At 44.7% G+C, this 22,258-nt stretch overlaps 3 protein-coding genes across 4 annotated transcripts in view; 1 reads left to right on the top strand and 2 right to left on the bottom strand.

Annotated features, from left to right (window-relative positions):
* Window positions 1-101: 101 nt before the first annotated feature.
* On the bottom strand, window positions 102-2,097 carry LOC119460868 (aspartate aminotransferase, mitochondrial). Its single transcript, XM_037721980.2, has one exon. The coding sequence runs from the start codon at window positions 1,912-1,914 to the stop codon at window positions 634-636; it is 1,281 nt and encodes a 426-aa protein (XP_037577908.1). The 5' UTR covers window positions 1,915-2,097; the 3' UTR covers window positions 102-633.
* A 3,890-nt stretch (window positions 2,098-5,987) lies between these two features.
* LOC119460864 (nuclear inhibitor of protein phosphatase 1) lies at window positions 5,988-13,005 on the bottom strand. 2 transcript variants are annotated; one of them, XM_037721973.2, is made up of 7 exons: window positions 12,920-13,005; window positions 12,594-12,654; window positions 12,111-12,264; window positions 11,739-11,953; window positions 11,148-11,286; window positions 7,648-7,712; window positions 5,988-7,516 (listed from the first exon to the last, which is right to left on the bottom strand). In XM_037721973.2, the coding sequence occupies exons 1-7, from the start codon at window positions 12,946-12,948 to the stop codon at window positions 7,181-7,183; spliced, it is 999 nt and encodes a 332-aa protein (XP_037577901.1). In that variant the 5' UTR covers window positions 12,949-13,005; the 3' UTR covers window positions 5,988-7,180. The 2 variants fall into 2 exon arrangements, with proteins under 2 accessions (XP_037577901.1, XP_037577902.1); XM_037721974.2 differs by having other exon boundaries at window positions 5,988-7,513.
* A 337-nt stretch (window positions 13,006-13,342) lies between these two features.
* Window positions 13,343-22,258, top strand: part of LOC119460863 (macoilin-like) — a 36,227-nt gene continuing 27,311 nt past the window's right edge. Inside the window, exons 1-3 of the mRNA XM_037721971.2 lie at window positions 13,343-13,537; window positions 18,227-18,368; window positions 21,707-21,842. Of these exons, the coding sequence (XP_037577899.1) occupies window positions 13,458-13,537; window positions 18,227-18,368; window positions 21,707-21,842 (358 nt within the window). The 5' untranslated portion in view covers window positions 13,343-13,457. The remainder of the gene's footprint in view (window positions 13,538-18,226; window positions 18,369-21,706; window positions 21,843-22,258) is intronic.

The raw sequence follows: 22,258 nt of genomic DNA, 5'->3' as shown, positions 1-22,258 counted from the left end.
CAACACATGGAACTGCGCAGTACAGTGTTGTCAAACACTTTGCAGTCCCTTCCTGTACCCACGTGTGTGTTAAAAGAGCATACCATATTAGCAGTCGGGTAATTTCAAGCTGAATTTATTTCACGAAAAACTACTAGCATGACGAATGAACACTTCAATTTCAATAAGTATAACAAAAGATCTACGTGACCAAAAAATCTACAGCAAAAAATACTAAGGAAATATTTCATCATTGCAAGTTTGACTGAGGAACAACTATGCACCGAGCCTGCTTGTTAAAAGGTAATACTTCAACACAATTGCTATCACCAGTTGCAATGCAAAAATCCAATTACAACAGAAAGCTAAATTAAAAGCGTGTTGGTTCGCCTTCGACAAATGACTAAAATGTTGATGTCTTTCTGTGTGACACTTACAGCAAAGTGCCAAGTATCACTGATGTCCGACTTGAGAATAGAGGTGAGGCCATAGTCTTAAAAGCCGAACACGTGCGACACCGGCGTGAACCACCTACAGCCTCATTGATGTAGATGTAACTGCGATCCAATGGGCAAGGGCTACACCTGAAGGCCTACTGCGGTGCCTTGTGTATGGATGAACTCGATGCCCTAAGCTGGTGGTGAAGGCCAGTCTTCACTTGGTGACTTGGTGCATCGCATGTGCCAAGTAGTCCACGTTGTTGGAAGAGATGCCTGCCACTGAGATTCGGCCGTCTTTGGTCAGGTAGACGCTGAACTCCTTGATGAGCCGCGCCACCTGCTCTTGCGTCATGCCCGTGAAACAGAACATGCCGATCTGGTCGGTGATGTGCTGCCAGTTCTTCGTGGAACCCTCTCGCTTGAGACCGTCGCGCAGTCGCGTTCGCATACCGATGATGCGATCCGCCATGCCCTTAACGTCCTTGAGCCACTGCTGGCGGAGCTCGGGGTCGGTCAAGATCAGGTGCGCAAGGCGAGCGCCGTGGATGGGTGGGTTCGAGTACGTGGGTCGAATAATGATCTTGATCTGCGACATGACACGGTCCGCTTCCTCCTTGGAGCCGCAAACCATAGTGAATGCGCCCACGCGCTCGCCGTACAGGCCCATGTTCTTGGCGAAAGATTGGGAGACGGCAAAGCCATGGCCGTCTTCAGCGAAAAGCCGCACGGCCGCCGCGTCACGGTCGATGTCTCCGGTGGCGAATCCCTGGTACGCCATGTCCAGGAACGGAAACAGGCGACGGCTCTTGATCACTTTCGATATTTCCTTCCACTGCTCAAGTTTCGGATCCACGCCGGTCGGGTTATGCGCGCACGCGTGAAGAAGGATGACCGATTCCTCGGGTATCTTGGCGATATCTTGCAGCGCGCCGCTGAAATCGAATCCGCACGTCTGGGGGTCGTAGTAGCGGTACTGCTTAACCGTCAGCCCGCCACGCTTAAAAAGCGGTATGTGGTTGCCCCACGTCGGCGTGGGCATGTAGATCTCGCGGTTGCCCTTGAAGAACTGGCCCAAGAAGAAAGCGCCGATTGTGAGCGAGCCCGTTCCGGAAATGCCCTGGACCGTAGTGTTTCGCTTGCTCTTGACGACTTCGCTGTCCTCGCCGAAAGCCAACTGCGCGGCGGCATTGCAGAACTCCGACATACCGCCAATGGGCAAGTACTCTTTGTCCAGCTTCTTTGACATAATAATCTCCTCGGCTTTGCGCACGCTGGGAAGAACGTACGGTTTTCCAGTGTCGTCGCGGTATGCCCCGACGCCCAGGTTCATCTTCTTCGGGTTTGTGTCTTTCTTGAACGCTTCCGTAACTCCCAGAATCGGATCGGGAGGACCCATTTCGACGTGCGACCACCACGAGCAAGCGCGTGCGCAGGTTACGCCGTAAGCGCTTTTCGGCAGGGAACCGAATAACGAGCTCTTTAAAGCGTTGGCCATTTCAGCGCGCGCTCAGGTACGGCAAACTGTCAAACACGAGAGAGGTCAAAAGGACGGAGTTGTACTAGCGCCGGTCGGGGAGCCGAAATAATCACCGGTGAGCCGGAGAGGTTTACGCACTCTCTGATGTTGCCAACAGGATCGAAAAGTAGCGCAAGAACTAGCCGCCACGCCGGCGTCGAGCCAACACAACGCCGTTTTGCTCGCTAGAGGACGACACCAAAGAACGGGTCACGTAGTTCAAATGGCGGGTCATTTACCTTAACCATGATAGTTTTTGTGACCGCTTTCGCCATGAATGTACCTTTTATTTGTTTCTCCACTAAAATTGGGGACGCAACCAAGTCGTGTTGGCTCGTGAAAGATATCTTCTCCTTACCATGCATATGTACTTTTATCATGTGCTGCCCAAATTTCTGTTTGACATTCTCGGCTGCACATGCAGCGATTTTTATGTCAGACTTGTTTTTGGCATATGCCTCACTAACGCGTTGGGCGTGAAAACCAAGCAGGCCAGTGCAACTTGTTGCTTCAACGTTAAAGATACAGCGGTATCTTGCATGCGGCAAAGCTGGGTGTTCTGTGGCAAAGCCCGAAAGCGGCTGCCCGAAAGGCTGGTTTCGGTTTTCCCATTTAGCCATTGCATGCGGCAAAGCTGGGTGTTCTGTGGCAAAGCCCGAAAGCGGCTGCCCGAAAGGCTGTTGTATTTGGTCATAGGGTATTATCAATGGCTGTGGCAGAGGACCTTGACCATGCTCTACCTATGGCTCTACGAGCAAACAGTCAAACCTCGAAGGCGGACGTACTGCATGCGATACGCTCGCGCCAGCGTCAACGCGAAACTTTGCATGCAGCCTGTACACTGCACATTCAGCCTTTCTGGCATGTGATATGATATTTCGGCATATCTTAACTTGCAGGAAAAACAATAAGAAAGTAAAAAAAAAAGAACAAGAAAGAAAACAGCTTCGCACAACTTGAGCATGCGACAGCTGCGAGCGAGCACATTTTTCGTCGTTTCGAATAGAGGCCCGTTGTTTGTCTGCTTTATTGTCACAGAACACCTAGCGCTTGTTAGCATGGTGCTTTGTTATGACAAAAAAAAAAAAAAAAAGGTATCTATATGTCCCTACCAATTCGCCTAGATTTCAGTTCATTTACATTATATCCAAGCTATTATACTTATGCTACAGCTTGCAGTGCCTAATGAAATGGAGTAAGAGGGCCCAGGGAGTCACCGACAGTGGTAGAAATGAAAACATGCCTGCCAATGCCAGCTTCTTGACATATGACTTCCCTGGTAAGCTGCCATTATATTTTCTTGTGTCTGTTTAGATGGAAGCATACTTCTGGTAGTGCTGCACTTTCATTTATAGCAATTTTAATTCAGCACTGATGGCCGATTTTTTCAGCTATAGCACACAGCTCAAGCATACTGCAATGGTATTTGGGGGGGGGAACCAAAAGACAGCTAGATGATGCCACTGGCAACACATCTGACACAGATTGCGATCTTTCCTTTGGTGGCTTCTATGGTAATGATAAAGTAGACATGCTCAAGTTACGCAACATATGGCTTTCAAATGCTTCGGCGTAATGTTCCATGAATTTTAAGTCATTACTATACCAAAGGAATAGATGTGTCTCATTTAAGTGTAGCAGAATTAGCAGCTTTTTGTCACATAAACTAAGTAGTAATTTATTTAAGAGCCGCAGACTTAGCAGCTCCTATCTAGATAGTGTATTATCTAAGTGCAGGAGATTACAGCATTCTTTGTTGTACAAGCTACGTTTATCAGTTTTATTTTATGGCTTGATCTTTTTCTAAAACAATATGCCACTTAAAAAGAACAGTGCTGTGATATTATGCGTGCTGCATTTCAGCTGCTGTCATTGTTCACAAAGGGGGTGAAGGACCCCTGAAGCTGTCATGTGAACGGCTTTTCCCTCCGCCTCCTGTTACGCTGTACTGTGACAAAACAAATAAAGCAATCAATCAATCAATATCTGTTACTGCTCACTGCCAGCAAATATTCACTCGACATGAATTTTTTAGCTTATACCACCCCAAGTTCTAGCCGCCCTTGCTCCCAGGATTTACATCTTCTGAAGGTGTCCTGTGGGTGGCGGCTTGACTTGGTTATTATCCTAGTCGTGCAGATCGAGATAAAATTTCAGCTGAAGCTTTCTTCAACACTTTCATCTACTAGCAGTATGGACCAATAGGTGGTGTCTGAATTGTGGGGATGCGCGACTCACGTGAACGACTAGGCGATGGTGTCATAGCATGGGTTCGCTCGCTATCCGGTCGCGGTGAGTCGGACTTCCTTGATTTGTCGCGCGCCCATGTGAATGTTCTATTGGTAGTAATTCGGCTAGTGTGTATTAGTGTATGAAAGGTGCAATAAATGCCCTTTTGATTGTTTGCACTACTGTGTTGTCAGTTCCTTTGTCCCAAGAGCATGTGTGAGACCTCACAGAATCTACACCCCAGCAACGGCTTTCACTGAGTAGCAGAAGCCAATGTCAAAGGCTGTGCTTTTGCTGGCTGCATGCACCGGAAGCAATTTCAGAACCAGAAACAAGTCACGTTTTGTACACCGCCTATACAGGCACCCTCCCAATTGCAAATGTCACTTGCCAGGGCTTTCATGCCCAAAGCACTTCTTGCCGATACAGATCAAAATTATACCAAATGCAAAACAAGAAGCAAGCATGAGCCAACAAGCTGTACCACATATCCAACATTGCAAGACTGCATGCCCGTTCATCACTTACAGAGCCCTGTACCATAGCTTAGTTAAATTTATCCACGTAAACCGACAGGAGCAAAATTGACATGCCCTAATTTGTCTGCTAAATTCTGTGCCATGCTACCAGAGCTGAACATGCACCTGCCTAACCAGGTGTTAACCACTCACATTTAACCTCTGTTAAATTTTTTCTACCAGAACTACAATGGGGAAGTTTAGTGCGTAAGAATGACTTTATACAGTCAACTCCTGTCAATTTGACACTTGGAAGGTCCGTAAGGTTTAGTTGAATTATCGAAAAGGTCAAATTAACAAACAGCAGCAAAACGAACGAATTAAAATCTTTTTTTATTGCTTGAAGTAGGCTGTAATATTGTCTTGCTTTTTTCTCATGAAGCACGACCTAACCAGCATGTGGCCGAAGAGCACAGATATGTTTAAATGCTGCCTCAGCATTGGTCTAAATAGAAATATAAAGTTTGGAAAAGAAAATTGAACAGCTTCATGCCTAGGCAAACAGGAATATCATGTGCAGACTTTAGTGTTTTCAAGCTGTTTACTAGCTGCTGCATGCATGAGGGGGTACCGATGGAGGTTGGATTAAGTGAAGTGGCATGCATTTGAACTAAACCAGCTTTTTGCTGGGACATTGCAGTGCGTTCGAATTAAGCGAAAAGCCACATTAACGAGAGTCAACTGTAATCGCACATTTTCTCACTGTATGTCCACTGAATTGGGAGGTGAGGCAACCTGTAAGACAACTAGACATGTAGCAGAGGCTGCCTAGTGAAATTGCAACATTTGGCTAGAAAAGGTTAATGGTGGTGTTGCCGGTGTGCATACTGTGGCGAAGACACCTCTTAGCTTATTTGTTTGCATATAAAAAGCTGCCACAACAAAATATTTAAATGCAGGACTACAAAATGCGCAGAAGCAGGCGAGCTTTCTAAACCAAGCTCCTACAGCTGGGACTTCTATACTACTGACAAAAAATTCAAATATTCACAATTTTTTTTTAGGATAACTGTGTTCAGACTGTTTAACTTGCTAAATCTGATGATGTGCACAATCATACTGGCTAGTAATAACCTTCGTAAGTAATAACTTATGGCATATTCTGTATTTACTCACAAACATTCTAAAACAGTCTGAAAAGTACACGTATGTTATTTGGTGTATGAATTATCCCAACAGCAGGACCTTTGTGGACGATATACAAATATTACAACATTCATATGCTATGTATTTATGCACTCAGAATTTCTAAGCATATTCTCTTCATAAAACTGTGCAATGTTGGTTAGAGGGAAAAACCTGAGCTGAGACAAGGGTGTACAGATTTATTGCAACCGTTACATGCATAGTCCACAATAACATGCACTTTAATCATGTGTACAAAGAGAGTTGATGATGTCTTATATGCATAATGTACAGTTGTACAATGTAATGTGCAGTTATATTGTGGAGCAGTAGACTTGAAACTGAGCATGAATGAGATGACAGTGCAAAAAAGGAGGAGAAAGCTGGTTTCCATGATGATTTAAATGGCTGTGATTGGCATTCAACAATGTTTTTTTAGGCTGCACAAGTTTATTGACTGTTACCTGCTGCAGGTAGTGCAATTTTACATCCACTGAATTACTGCATTCAATTATGGGCCGACCTTTTTTTCCAAAACCACTGCGCAAGACTAAAGGAGTCTACCTATAATCTTCACCAAACAAGGCCATCTTGTACTCATGATCAAAGGCACCAAATGCCCATGGGTGTACCAACCCCCTCACCACCAAAAAATCCTATCATCGACGAGACACATAGTTTGGATGATGGTGCTGCCTCTGATCCTGACCAGTAAAGTTCAAGGTATGCCTTCAAACCTTCATCAATTCTCTTAAAAATGAGTCAACCTTCATTTTTAGAATTGTCAAGTGCTATATTCAAATAACGCTTGTTTTCTTACTAGCATGGGACTGTGAATGTAGAGGTCAATCTATATTCACAACACTACCTGCTGCATGCTAGGAAAAACTTGTACAGCCTGAAAAAATCCCAGCACATTAACTGTGTCAATATTACGTGCGAGTTCAATTTGGCCAGCAGTACACACATTCTACTGTGAACAGTGTAACGGTCGTTCTGGCAGGACTCCGAAGCAACCGAGTGGTGTGCAACCACCCGCACAATCCTTCATGGCTGCTTCGTCCGCACCGTGGCAATGCCATTTGCAAAACGAGACAGGCCTCGAAGCAGAACACTGGCTTGCCACTTCACCTGCAGGCGGCAGCTGTTGTAAGGGGCCGCACCACAGCTTTGCTGCAGGTATCAATCCCTCCTTGTTTCTGCAGACTCGAGAGGCATAGCAGCGCATGGATACAGAGAGGCACTTGTTGCAGCCGGCGCACATTTGCCACATGCTGGGCCGGTACCTGTTTGCCAGCCAAACCCATGAGTGGAAGTGTTCTCTCCTCCATACTGGGAGTAGAGTCAGCTGGGCCAAGCAACAATCTCCACCTTCACATGAGTAACGAGGGCACAGGCTTCTTCCCGGGCCACGCTTCCTTGGCATACTTCTTTTTCTTAGGCTCTGGTGGTAGGTTGGCGTCTGCTGTGGCTGGGTGGGCTGTTACCACCGGCGCAGCAGGGTTCACAAGAGGAGCACTGGCTGGCTCGATCTCTGGCGCAGGGTTGGGCAGGTGAAGTCCCAGCTTGGCCGAGAGCATTGGCGAGAAGATGGTGCTCAAGTGGGACACATGCGCGGACTCGGGCTTTGAGAAGGGGTGCATGTGGCTCGACTTGTCAGAGTCGGGCAGTAGGGTGCTCAGCGGGTCGCCAGTGTCCATCTTGGCCTTCTGCGTGCAATGGTAATGGTGCATGTCATAACGTGTTCAACTGGCACAGAGCAAGCAAGGCAGTTAGACCAATGTTTTGCAAGATCCGTCTGCTGAGATGGCCATTTCATGCACAGCATGTGGCACTCTACCTTTTTTGGGATGACTGCAGTGTGGACCAAGTTCCGAAACCTTCCTATGGACGGGTCCACATCCTCTGCAACAAGAGCAGCAGCAGCCATGTCAGGTACTGCAAGTGACCCACTAGATGCGCAGCATCGAATGATAAGGTAACTACTGTCAACCAAAACACTCGACAGGTAACAGCTTGGACTTCAATGGGTGTCAACATAGTCAGTTTGCACGATGTAGCCATAAAGAGCCCGCAATACACTTACAAGCAAGTTCAATGATGACACTAACAACATAGTGAGATGGCATAATGGTAAGGCCCTAAAACAAATCGGGGGAGAGCTGGGAGAGCCCGCAACAGTACATGAATGTAGTGTAGTAGATACACTACTGGGCCGGGGAAACGTAAAACTATTCCAATCTGTTTTTATTCCAAATACGCCATTAGCCTTCTGTGATAGGCCAAAATAGCTCGGGCCCAGCCTACAGACCAGATTATTTTAGCCTCGCACGCAGGCTGTGGGGCGCTCCTATACTCTCGACACCAGGCGCTACCTCTCGGCGTGGACTGCGGGAATCGGCAGACTAGTGTGTGTTTATTTGTGCGTGGCGCTTGTTTGTGTCGTTGCTACTTATGGTTATGAGTGAGTAGCAACGACGTACAAAAGCTACTCGTCAGGGTGGCATTGTGCCGTAGTCGGCATTCCTGATAAGAATGTGGCGAGCACCGATTCTAAAAAAAAAAAAAAATTCCCCTCGGCTTTACACTCTTTGTACCACTTGAAGGCCTTGTGCAAATTTAGTCATGCATTGAGTTATACATTAAGTTACCCCCACATTAGGTTATACATTACCAAATGATAGCTTTCGCTACCTGTAAAACCCTGCATGGCGCATACCCGCATATACCCTGACTTGGGTATGGAACGAGGTATGCGCCACACGTGATTGGGTAGATGCATTTCCATAGGGCCACATGACATTTTTTTGCCATCTGCGGTGACGCCGGGTTTTCGACAAGGCCATTGCCAACTCTTTAAAGGAACCCTCCGCATGAGACACATAAAAGTTTCGTCTTAATAACTACTGGGGTTTTACGTGCCAAAACCGCGATGTGATATATGTGCACTGACCAACATGCACTGACATCACACAGTACACGAGCTTCTAGCATTTCTCCTCCGTTGAAATGCGACTGCCGCGGCCGGGATTGAATCCGCGTCTTTCGCGTCAGCAGCCGAACACCGTAACCACTGCACCAACGCGGCACCGCCGAGCAATGAGTTTTCAAGAATGAAATGCTAGCAAACCAGATCATGATTATTGTTTCCGAACACCGTAACCACTGCACCAACGCGGCACCGCCGAGCAATGAGTTTTCAAGAATGAAATGCTAGCAAACAAGATCATGATTACTGTTGCGTGGCAGAAGGGCTCCCCAAGTATTCGTTTCTTTTTTTTTCTTTTTTCTCAGAGTGTTCAAGCAAGCGTGTTTTGGTCACGTATTGCGTAGCCAACGAGGCTATTAGAGAAGCGTTCAATGGCGGTTCAAAAGAAAACAAACAGTGCTTCACGGCAATATTGTTACTTTCATCGCATGCTTCACTCAGTAACTTTACACGAGGTGTGAAACACATTTCGAAAACCGCTACCCGGTTTGGATAAGTTTCTCAAGGTATGAATGAAATCTAGTTTTATACTTTGGGAGTTTTACTTTTGTCAACAATTAAAGCTTCGCCACAACACAGTGTCATGTCACTGCAAAGGCTCTGTGACAGCGCACAGCGACATTACATGCAGCTGTAGCATGCTTATTGGCACTAATTTTCTTGCACCATAGCTGGCACTTGCCAGAACACTTAATCTAACAAAATATCTCGCTTTACGACGCGCGGAAACCAATGCATACGCCTTCCGCAAACGAAAATGCATCGCCCTCATTGCGACCATGATACCACAAAACTGATACCGAAAAGTCAAGTGTGCCCTCGATCCGACGCGTGTTCTACTGCGTCTGTCATGCGTACATAATGCAGAATTTAAACGAGCATGCACTTAACAATTTTAAGCATCAACGATCTGCTTGAAGAACAATTCATTGCCACTGCTCCTGCTTCCGCCAGTACAGCGATTTGCGGTGCCCGCAGTCAATGCTCGCACCGCGGCGCCACTGTCGCGAGAAAATGGCGGCTCTGGAAAACGGCTCTGAATTCTAGTCTATATGGGTGGGCGCCACACCTATTTTGGGTGGAGTCTGAGCCATATTGACCTATCACAGAAGGCTAATGGCGGATTTGGAATAAAAACCGATATGGAATAGTTTTATGTTATCCCGGCCCTGATATTAAAGATGTCAATTGTTGCTAGCTTTTCGTGTTGCATCACTCATATTCCAAACATAAAATTTTGTGCAGAGGCTCCTCTACATCTACAATATCAGAAGCTAAGCTTTTTAAGTGGCCCGAAATTTCGTTGCAGTTAGTCTTTAAGCCTGCTACACACAAGTGCCAATAAAAGTAGAAGGATGAAGACAACACTACATTTTGTATGACATGCAGAGGCTTCAAATGTCAGTGCCACGCTATGTTTAATTTAGTTTCCAGTTTCATTTCTTTATAGTGTATGAGTGGTGGGGGGGGGAAACAAAATGAGGATGACAAAGACAAAACACAGGTAGCGACTCACAAATAAAATTTAGTCATGCCAAACAATTGCATATGTGCACATACATGAAATAAATCACAAAAGCATGGAGAGAGAGCAAGCGAACAACACAACATCGTAATAACCCACCCATGCGAAAATTAAATCTTTCTTATGTGCAGTGCTATTGATGGCTAACTGATCCACTGGTCCCTTTTATTCGTTTGCGCCTGTTTGTCTTTTCCTCTGTCATCCTTATGTCTAATTATTGCCTTTTACTGTCAGAAATCAAGCCATCCCAAATTGCCCAATTTTCCTTCCTTCCTTCTTTGAGTTTATCACCTTTTGCACAAAACAAAAATATCAGAAGTTGCTTGTGCATTCATTGGTACCACTGACTGCTATACTTACACCTGCTGTGCCCCCACTAAGAATGTCGCATTCTTGCACAGTGAACAGCCACCAGACAGTCTGTTTCTAAAGTCAACGAAAAAAAAAAGTACGATTTCTCTTATTTGCGTCTGAAGGCACAGGAAATGAGGGCTACTAACTGCATTTGTTCTTACCCTATTGTTACAATCAAACATCCGAACTAGTCATCCTTTTAACAGTACAAGGCAGTGTTATACTGGTGTCACACGATCACTTTTGATTGTGATCGGGCCCAATCGGAATCCAATTTCTCCATTGTTATTGGCTCTTTTGGGCAAGCTGAGAAAAGAAGCAAATCGTGATAAAGAATTCCATCCAGATTGGCCTCGATCGCGATCGAGTGCCCGTGTGACACCCATAATAGTGCAGTTAGATAGTTAAAGTTTGTGTCATACACATGGTTATGTCCCATCAACTGATATCCCTGAGCTGCTCATGAGCTTACCTGGATTGATGACGTCCTCCTCCTCGTTGAACTTGACGCTGAGGTTCTTCTGCTTCCGGTTTGGAGGTTTCAGCTCTTCATCAGGGATACCAAGCATGGTTATCCTTCGGTTATGGGCAGTGTTGTATTCAGTCAGGTTCTGAAACGATGGATCACACAGCTTGTAATCGGACTCCCTGCCTACCTCAATGGATCCTCGAATGACTATGTTAATGTGACACTAAAGACGAATATTAAGCTAAGGATTGTTAAAATTACAATTGTGAAGTACCAAAGAGACAGACAGTGGAGGCTCAGTACAGCACTGCCTTCAAATTTTCACTGGCGAGAGTGACTCCAAAGCTGGTATAATGTAAGGATTTCTTTCACCCCCCCCCCCCCCCCCGTAATTCTATCCCTTTCTTTTCATTCACCGTTGACAGCTGGCCGATCCCAGTGATAATATGGGTGAAGTGGCACTCGGACCACTGACGTAGCGCAAAAAGGAATAGCATTGGAATAGAATCGTTATGTTGTTCCAGCCCCGGTTTCATACCTTATACCCTTGAACTGATTTGCCACCCGTAAGAGCACAGGAAGCTCAAGTCTTACATCAAGCTCAGTCTCAGTCTCGGGGAGACCCAGAAGGCCACCCTCCACTTCGTCCGTCACAGTTGAATCGTCACCTTGCCGTGCGGCCACCTTCTGGGGCCGCTCACGCAGAATGTAGAGGCGAGTGGATGCACCAAAGTGAAACCTGCTGTCCACGGGCAGCTGGGTTGGTTTGTGCTGCTCCAGCCGAATGGTGCCGATGAATGTTCCATGTGCTGAAACAGATAGACAGACAAGGACAGTGATTCTGAATGACAACGCAGATGCGAGTTACGGCCAACTTTAAATGACTGACATGTGTAAAGGTGTGCCATTGTGTAATTCACGTAGCAGCTCCGACAGTAAGCACTGAAGACCATGTACAGTACTTACTGCTTCCCAGGTCTACCAGAAATGCCCTCTGCAGGTGTTTGTGGTAGACGAGTGCAGCGTGGACACGAGAACATGACTGGTGGTCGATGACAAAGTCGTTCAGATCTGGATTCCGTCCGAACAAGTAGCACTTTTTCTCATCTATCATGAGTTTCTGAAAACGTGATACGGAGAACATGAACTTTTCTACGGGACAGAAAAAAACAACAAGAAAAAAACACCTATGATACAGTATGCAACAGCGCCACAGTAAAAATAACTGTGCTGGCATCGTGGTCTGTGCATCTCATCTAACGAGGATGGCGAGGTCGCACACAAACCATATCGTACATAAAATCAACGCCGCAAGTTGTGTGTGTGAAAATTTAACCGCAGGCCACACTCGTTTATACAGTATGCGTGCAGCTGTGTGCGGGACGCTTTCGAAAGCACGCGTACACCCAATCAAATATGCCGTTTTTGGCGCCGGCAGCGCGTCCTCACCTGTATAAGCTTCTCGCCTTTCAATACGTCAAGATGTAAGCCCACAGGAGGCTTCCCAGCCCTGCAAGAGACAGGCAGTTTATACAACAGAGCTTACCACGGTAACCACACATAGCAAAGACGAAAATAGAATCCTGAAACGCAAGGTATTGACACCGTGCCACTTCGCCACGACTTGGCCACATGCCCTCAAAATGCGATCAACATTACAGAACTAGATAATTTGTAGCATTACGAAAGTAGCTTAAGCTTAACGGTAAGCACAATTATTTCTGAGGCTCTAAATTATTGCCGATGAAGTTTATACCGCAAAAAAGTGTCCTTACCAAGACGGCACATCGTAGTGATTCGCCATCTTACATTTTGATCATCGTTGCCGGCAGATGTTTTTGAAGTCGCGCCAGGGCGCGCCTTCTTGAATTAACACAATTATGCATAAAACTAGTGCGCAAATATTAAATATTTTAATATATTGTAATTATAAGCATCTAAACATTCTATAAGCAAACCTTTTAATTCTATTTACAAATTTTCGCCTAATAAACTTGATTGTTGAAAGTCTAACAAATGCGCAATCAAGCTTCGGAAATTATGTCTCGTTGTTGTATAATAATTTTTCTACAACTAACTTTTTATATGTTGCAAGTTTCACAATTTTAAGGAATTTGAGCTAACGTTACTTTCAGTGACGTCAGTATGACGTCTCGTAGCATGCGCATTGGGGGTGTGTTATGCGCGCGTTAGGACAACAAACAAAACAAATAAAATATACTGAAACGGTGTGGTGCATCTGCTGTTTTCGTATATATTTGTGTGTAGCCGCGAGGATATCGAAATAGCCTAACTGTGCTGGTATACGGAAATATGAAGAGACGGAATGCCGAGTGCGGGAAAATCAGACGACCCGGCAAGCGAGCAAAAATAACTGAAGGCATTTACGGCAGGTAAGATCCTAAAATCCATTGCTTAACTATAGGCCTAATGGCGCTCAATACGGCGCGTCTTTCCACGGTTACGCGAAGCTTGGACGATGATACAGTACGCGCACCGGGCATTGTTTGAGTCGGCCCGCAGCGCCCAGAACGAATTGCGGAAGCTTAAACGGCCGCAAGCCTTGAAACCGGGCTGCCCAGCGGCGCGCACGCGTGTGTCTGAAGCCGCGATTGCGTGCCGAGAGTCTGCTAGCTGCGAGCGGTCGCGGCGCTAAACGTCAGCGATGCAGACCGTAAAATGTGTTTCCGACGACAACTTTGCACCATGATCGAGTTTGTTGGACACACGACATTGGGACGGCACAAAAACGCGCGTCTTCTGCTTGGTGTAGTTGTTACCGGGGCACGCCGCGAGTGGTACTCGCAAGAAAAAAAAAATGATCCCTTCGTCCCGATCAGTTGTTCACCAAACACATTCTTTTATTTCTCCCGCGCACGTAACGACTGTCGCAAACGTTCTGGCTTGGCGGAAAGCGCATTATTCCTTGTGTGCAGCGTGAAAAGTTGTCTAAACGCGGATGTAAACAGAAGAACGTGCTCCGACCGACCCGCACGGAGAACGTGGTTCGTGCGTCGGCGGAACATCTGCCGTTACGCAGGTCCTTTATTTAGCAACGTTTGTGTTCGCATCTGAAGATACTTGCAGATCCTCATTAAAGGAACTCTGTTGTGACAGGAGCGCTTCACTTTCGGAGCTCCTAGTGCGTGGTCGCTTCCGCCGCGCTGGCCGATACCCGCCGGGGTGTCCTGATAAGCACAGAAAGGTATCCGCTTTCAAAACAGCTGCGCGGCGCGCTTCGACAACCGGAAGAACGGACGGCCTTACCGTAACGAATCGAGTGGCATAAGTCATTGCCTCTTTGACGTGCAGATCAATAGCGTTCTTTGGTTCATGATGGGCGATGTGCTTGATGTCACGCAGTGCGGTAGAAACGGGATTTTGAGTTCCACGCTACGCAAAAATCGGGTTCACTAATGTGTGTTTGGTTTGCTGTGGAGTAAGGGCTTTTGTCCCGTTATAACTGATCCATTGTGCGACAGTTGTTTCGAGTTTTGGAAGTGTTGTGACCGGCACATTCCGTGCTATTTATTCTTGAGCACGCGGCAATGTAAAGCGTACCAATAGCCGGTTGCCTATTTTGCCATCCATGATATCGGCATGTAGTAAATAAACACCAGCATCTAACGATCCACATTTTGCTACTGGCAGCCTTTGTAATGGAGGTTTCAAATAGTGAGGCTGTTGTTTGCACTTGTGCGGTACTTTTGTAGCATGCCAACTGTCCTCACATCACAAAGGCAGTAACCTTTCACATATTTCTACAAGGCCTTCTGGGCTCAGGCACCCTGAGCGCATATATCTGTATTCACACACGCTCGTACTCATTACTGCAGCACTTGGAAAATGTGCTTGATGGCATGGTACTGTCTGAGTATTGTTTATGCACCGCTGATATCTTGATATTATGTATCATGTTACTATCCAGGAAAGAAGCTCTTTGTGTGTTCATTTGCATTTTTCATTCATCAACTGACAGTGTATTTTCCTTGTGCCATTCTTTGTGTGCGCAAGTTTTGCTTTAAAAGTGGTGTGAAATAATTTTGTTGGCATTGTGTCGGGCACATAATGTAATGCCTTGTGATAGAAAGGAAAGCAAGAAAGTTCAGTAGTGCCCTAATTCCTTGTTTGCGTTTTTATTTTAAAATATCTTGCCGTTCTCAGATGAACTGGCATTTGCAATATGTCAACAAGTCGGTTAAGGAAGTTAAAAAAACTGAAACACCATTCAGCTGTTAAGTCCATTGAAATTGCAGGCTAGTAAAGTGTTGATGAAACCAGTGCAGTGTGCAATGGTTGTGTGAATGATACAAAGAGAGAAAAGGATTCCCAGGTCACTTTGTCTCTTGTGTTCGAATGCGCTTTCTTCATTGGCTTCAGTAATTGAGTAAGGCTGTAAAAATGTCATGTGCCTGATTGGCCTGGAGAGTGGTAACATTTAAATGGTTTCGTTTGTTTTGACCCATTGTTCTATGACACAAGTGTTTCTCTTACTGAGCATACTGTGTGCCTGTCAGGGCAGTCAAATAATAGCGGCCAGCAAGCAAATGATTATTTCACAACAATCCCCAACGAGTGGCTTGGCTTCTATTTTTAAGAGCAGCTCAAAACAAATAGAAAATTTGGTCAAAAATGTTGTGTTTTTAAATAGTAAAGATGTAATTTTACACTGTATTTTCATATGTTCTCTTAGCGTTGGCTTGGTTAGAAACATTCAGGAAATTGTACACTACTGGATTGCATATTACTTATAATATTGAGTCTACTTTCATACATATTAGTTACTCTCTAGATGAATGTACCAGTCCAAGCAACCTCGAAAGCGAAACTTTCAAATAACAAATTGAGTATTTTGCTATTCAGTGCAGACTATGAATCAAATAGTTGCTATTAGCGAATCCGAATAGCTGCTGAATGCTTTACATTGTCAATTGTAGATTATCAAACATAAAACAAAGCAAATATGCAAAATCTTTAATTTAGGCCTATAGTGTGGACATGAAAGGGGAGCATGCTGTGTAGAGGGCCAAACGTTCGTCTAGACTGATCATTCACACTCAAATTTGGCTCGAGATATGGCATTTGGCAGAGGATATCATTTGGTGCTATTTATGGATGGCTGCATCTGTTTTCTCATGGCATTAAATCCGAATACGCTTTGCTGCAACTATGTTTGGTATAATTCTGGTACCATATAGTACTGTGACTATTTCAACTAAAAAAGGTCTGCTTTTTTCGCTCTGCCATAACCACGGACGACACGCATTTCCGATTTTGTCTCGATGATGCACACAGATGCCGAGAGACTCACAAGATTGCCGTTTTAAACTTCATACTGATCATTCATAACCATGTATGCTTGGAAGAGTACTCCGTATGCAAACAAACTGCTTATTTGTTCTGTTCCATTTATATAAATTCTGCAAGGAAAAGCACTTCTTGGCCTGATGAAGACCAGTTCTCTTGTCAAAATGTTGGCTCCAGGCTTTGCTCACCCACTGTTGACCCCTCTCGTCTTATTAATAATACCCACTTGTGCTGTGACTTCAGTAAACCGTGGTCCTTAAAGGACAGTGTAATGACAGTTATTTGCTAACATTGTGTTTACTGGGGATGTGACCATAGTCTTTTATTAATGGTGAAAAAGGCTCTTCATTATTCAAGAACTATATGAATTTACATTTGATTTGGTTCTGGTGCTGTTCTATTTGATTCGGTCTCAAAAAGTGCTTTTTTGTACACCCCAGTGCCATGGCATGCTACTGGAGCTTTCTCCAGCTGATCTGAAAAGAGCAAGCCCAAATTGGCATATAAAAAGTAAACTATTTGCCTTGCTTACTGCTCTTCTCAGGGTAAATTCTATAGCAGCTTTGGGTTGATAGATGTCTTGTCACAGCCTTGAAGTGCTGTCATTGTCGCAACATGTGGTTGCATCACAAATGTGTGACCTTTGGAAGGGGCACCACAACAGCAGATTTGTTACTTAATTATTCTACAGAAAGGACTGTAATAATTCATGCATGTAAGTATGGGTACAGCAGTGCACGTAAACCGTGAATGAATTAACAATGAGATGCGTAATTGTAGCATCTAGTAAGGCGTAAGGGGGGTCATATATGTTCTGTTTAATTGTCAAGTGAGCCATGCTGTTAGAAATACTGGTGTATTTAGGAACGGAAACAGAGCAAAGTGAAAAGCAAGGCTGTAAGCCCAGTTTCTGAGTGCATGCAAAGTGCAGTTCTAGTCATTTTGCCAGCAGGGAGGTCTCTGTATTATCACTGCGTCATGTGTCAACCACTGTTGAAATGGTCTCTTTTTGTATTTGTGACAGTTGCGGTCCGCCTTTATTGAAATACATCAAACAGCATAGAATTCCATCCTATGTTCCAAGAACCATGGGTTCTTATGGATTCTGTCGTATATGCCACATGCTGTAGGTTATCCAAGTCTCTTAGAAGCGATAATCTCCCATGTGTTCTTCCAGGAGCAAAAGTATAGACGTGTTTAATGAGATCTCTGTGGGCGTTGTTATAACAGCATTTGAGCTCTTGTAAGCCCATGTAAATGCCTGCTTAAAATCAATAGGGACAGCGGCAGCACATGTGCTTTATACCCATGTTCAGCAGTCCAGAGAGATGTGTTGGTATACCCTAATACAAAGTCCCTTATAGACCACAGATGCCATTAAGAAATAATTAAAAATAAAAAGATTGGCTGCCTAGGCATGCAGCCTATGATTTGAGAGTTCAGCCTGAACTCGTTTGTAGAAAAACTGCGAAATTCAGCTTCAAGCTGCGTGAAAAATATTCTTTCTTTATTTTTCTTTATTTTTCCATGACTCATGATCCTCATTCCTTTGCTCATGGGTGTGAAATGCCTCTCTGGTGACCAAAAGCACAAAAGAGCAGTGGGTTAACATAGAAGAAATTATCTGTTGTTTGTGAGTGGAACAAAACATTCTTGGATTATAAAATGGGAAAAGAGAGAGTTCTTGCCCTGACCTTGATTAGCTTAATAATGTTCTAAGAAGGGTCAGAACGAAGTAATGCTAGAATACTTTGCCTTTCTTTGCATCCTGGCAGCACGTTTGTGTACATCAAGTTCCTCCTTCTGTGGGCACTGCTGCTGCTGGCCGACTTCATCCTGGAGCTGCGCTTTGAGTTCCTCTGGCCCTTCTGGCTGCTCCTGCGCAGCGTGTATGATTCGTTCAAGTACCAGGGACTGGTGAGTGCTTCCCCCTGGCTGCTGTGGCTATTCCTGAAACATGCCGTCTCTTTTGTTTCTTTTATAACATGCGCACACTCTTTTCTTTTGTTTTTCTACTGATGTCCAGGGCTAGTTCGCCGTGCAGCTAATTATGCTCACCACACGGGGAGGCAAAGTACAGCTGCACGTAATCACAGTTTCACCGGTAGTGGGTTCACAATATACACCACAAGGCGTTTGAATCTGCCACCTCCCAAACTTCTGTCTTTTTTTTGGGAGGGTGGGGGGTAGCATAGGGGCAACAGTAAATAATTTGCGAGCAGCTGATATTCTAGACTATAAAAGTTTGTCGTTGCCATCAGTCCATTTGATAAAATACTTAAGTGGGCTGTGGTTAAGCTGCTCCTGTGTTAGGGCCTACTCCTGTTACATGAATTTGCTAGAAAAACCTAACCACATTTCTTTAGACAGCTGCTTATGAAATCAACATGCCTAGATATTTCAGCGTCACATTGCATAACTGTGGGAAGCCGTATCTGAGACACAGCTGAACTGTAGTGAATGTGACTGCTGTGTAAGGGTTAATAGGCTAGTTCGTAAGATGTGCAGAAATAGCACCATAGTGGGAACACAGAGCTTAGTGCACAGTTAGTGCTCATTTTGCAGAAGGAATAAGTACTGTGCAGGATTAAAAAAAAAGAATACTAGTAATGTAGTTTTGCCCATAGGGCAATGCATAGACAGCAATGGCTAGGTATTAGAGTATTGCACGGAGTGAGCAACATTTTTTTGTGGGGGCCGCAGCACTCACCCACCTGACACAATGTGTGTCCGCTTCCTGCTTCCGAACTGCAGGCTCGTGTCAACGTTTTCCCTTTGCCTCGACCACATGTTCCTGCACTGCTATTTCTAGGTGCCTTGGGCATTGAGTTCATTACATGCACACTATGAACATGAACGTCAACTAGGGTTTTGCCGCTGCTTCAGCTGCCCTCTGGGCTTTTCGCTAAGCTTATTCTTCAAGGACGCTGTAACCTTGTTACAGGCCTTGCCTCCACCAACGGCGCACGTTGATTGGCTCTTTTAGCGAAACCAGAAAATAAAATAGCGCCATCTAGCACTTTCGGTCTACATCAATTTGTTGTCACGGTGTTGTTGGGTGCTCCCGTGAATAAACAAACACATCTGCGTTGTGCTGTGGCCGGTACACTCGAAAGCAACACACTCGAGCCACTCTGCACTCGCCTGGTGCATTCTCTCGTGTGTTGTGAAGTGTTCAAGAGCACATTCTCTTAGTGCATGCTGAGGTCACGGGTAAGCACCAGGTTGATTTACTGAACGTGACTTTCGCCGAAGTGGATCTTTCAGAATACGGCCCCTGTATTCTGTCGCTTAAATCGTGGTCATTTCATTCCCATCAATGTCTCGTAACACCGTCTGGCCAGTTGTCAGTCCCTTTAAGTTCCCTTGTTGACTGGTGGACGACCTACGCTGTCATGTGGTAATGACATCTTGGTGTAAAGCAATAAATAAAGCTTAAATAAAACAGTGTGCTGAGTAATAAATTTGGGCCCACAAACCAAAGAAAGGACGTTGTGGTAGTTAGTATTATGCGGGGCTTACAGCTGGTTGCAACTTATACATGTTGTCGGGCATTTTGGACAAGTTATTTATTGTAATGCCTATAGAAAAGGGCTACATGAACTGTAGAAAGGTGGTGGGCAGTGCAACAAATGAATGGTCAGATCTTGTAGGAGTGCCTCTTACTGAAGCTGTAAATGAACATGGAGAAGGGGAACAGAGGGGCTCGATTTTTGGAAGTCATAAACATACAAAGCCAACAGACGACACCAAGGAAAGCATAGGGTGAATCACTTGCTTTAATTGAAACCTATAAATGATGAACAAAGGGAAATGAATATTTTAATTTCTACTTTTCAATTAAAACAAGTACTGTATTTACACTATTCTAGCGTGAGCTTTTTTTTTTTCTAAATAATTTTTCTTTTGCCCTCCTTTTCTGCCCGTTTGACTATGGCTGCCCTTAAATGTCCCAATCTCGCGTTATAATCATAATACTATTTTTTATTTGTTTAAGGGTGCAAACTTCCCCCTGCATTATTGTCGTAGTCGGGTTATACTTATGTAAATACGGTAATTCAGCCTATGCTTTCCTTGGTGTCATTGTCTGCTGACTTTATATGTTTGAAGCTATGAACTACCAGTTAAGACAGTTCTCTTAAAGAGTGAGAGAAAAAAAAAAAAATTCTAGCGAAGCTCTTCATAACCACCACTACAAGTGCTGAGGGGGGGATATGCAATGGTTGCGCTCGGCTTCTCTGGTGCGGACACCGTCATCCTGCCAGGCTTGTCGCTTGTGTTGAGCCTCTTGCGCGATAACATTTGGGTCCTCCTTGGCTTGGTGCTTGCGCTAAGCCTCTCGGGAACAAAGTTCATCAATTTTGGCAGCACGCCGCCGCTGGTTGTATTGCAGTTTCATTTTCCTTTGCCGCTTCCCGTATTCACGCTGCTCCTCGGGGGTCCTAACTATGTGTTGCATAGTTATGTGTTGCTAGTGGTGCTGCGACAACAATGAAATCTGTTGCTAGGCTGGTTCTTTTATATATGAAAGCCTAGTGACATCACTCCCCACGTCTCAAACTGTTGTCGCCGTGGCAGCTTGCGCAAGAGTAATCTTTACCGGTAAACACATGCGGGGAGCTCTACGTGCTTCGTATTATTAGCAGGAGCGCCTTATTATCAATGATGTGGTTTGGATGTTTGTTTTGTGCTTGTTCTAATGCTGTGCTGTATATTGTATGCGTGATACCAAAGAATGTATGCACTCCTCGCTTTAATGACAGGTTTTTTTTCTGTGAGGATGCAACTGTGAAAAATCCTGACCAACTAGAGGCTAACAGCTTCATGGTAAAGGAGAGAGATAGGCAGTCCGCGCAAGGCATAAGACATTTTTGTACCTCACAGTGTTCATGAGCTAGAACATTGGAGGTTTTTATGTGGCAAGAAAGGACGAAGCATCTTGTAAGTTCCAGGTTTGAAGGTTTTTTTTTTATTTGTTTATTTAAAAACGTCAGAAGTGTATTACAAATATTTCTTGTGCATTTCGTTAAATTTTGTTTAATGAAATCGCATTTTATGCCCAAACATGTCTTCCTGAAATCTACATCACTGGGAAGTACGCTTATATTAGCTTCATTTTAATGTTCATTGTGGCAGTGTAACCACAATAGTAGCTTAATTAAATTATGATTACTATGAACTTAGAAAAATGGAAATTTTTTTTTAAATGGTGAGGACAGAGTTTGATGCATTGTCTGTTGCCCCCCCTGATGCAGGCCTTCTCGGTGTTCTTTGTGTTCATCGCCCTCACGTCAGACATGATCTGCTTCCTGTTCCTGCCCGTCCACGTCCTTTTCTTTGTGGCCAGCACGTATGTGTGGGGGCAGTACGTCTGGCACACAGGTATGGCTGGTTAGTGTTTACCTCCTTTCTCTCTTCAGTGAGACCCTCCTTTATTTTTTTTTTTCTTATGCCTTACTTCCTTGGTTTGGCACACGAGGTAAACCACCGTTCATTCCTTTGAATGCCTGTGTCCTGTTGCGTCCCTGTTTCTTTTACCGTCTCGCCTGTGGCTTTTTGTGTTTGCGACACCTCTTATTTTTGACAGCCTGTGATCAGTTAAGACAAAGCACTTATTTATTTATTTTCTAGCTTTTGTTTTGCCATTTTGTTCTCAGACTTTGCTAAAATTGTTAGTTAGTGTTTATCCACTTTGAGCTCTTCTATAAACTTGTGTGTGCAGTGCGAAAATGTAGTTATTATGAAAAAAAAAAAAATACCGTGAGAAACACGACAAGTGAGAGTACACAAATGCAGCGCCGACTCTC

Source organism: Dermacentor silvarum, chromosome 8, assembly GCF_013339745.2.
Source record: "Dermacentor silvarum isolate Dsil-2018 chromosome 8, BIME_Dsil_1.4, whole genome shotgun sequence".
In the NCBI taxonomy this organism is placed as follows: Eukaryota; Metazoa; Arthropoda; class Arachnida; order Ixodida; family Ixodidae; genus Dermacentor; species Dermacentor silvarum.
This window is presented reverse-complemented; position numbering and strand designations above follow the sequence as displayed.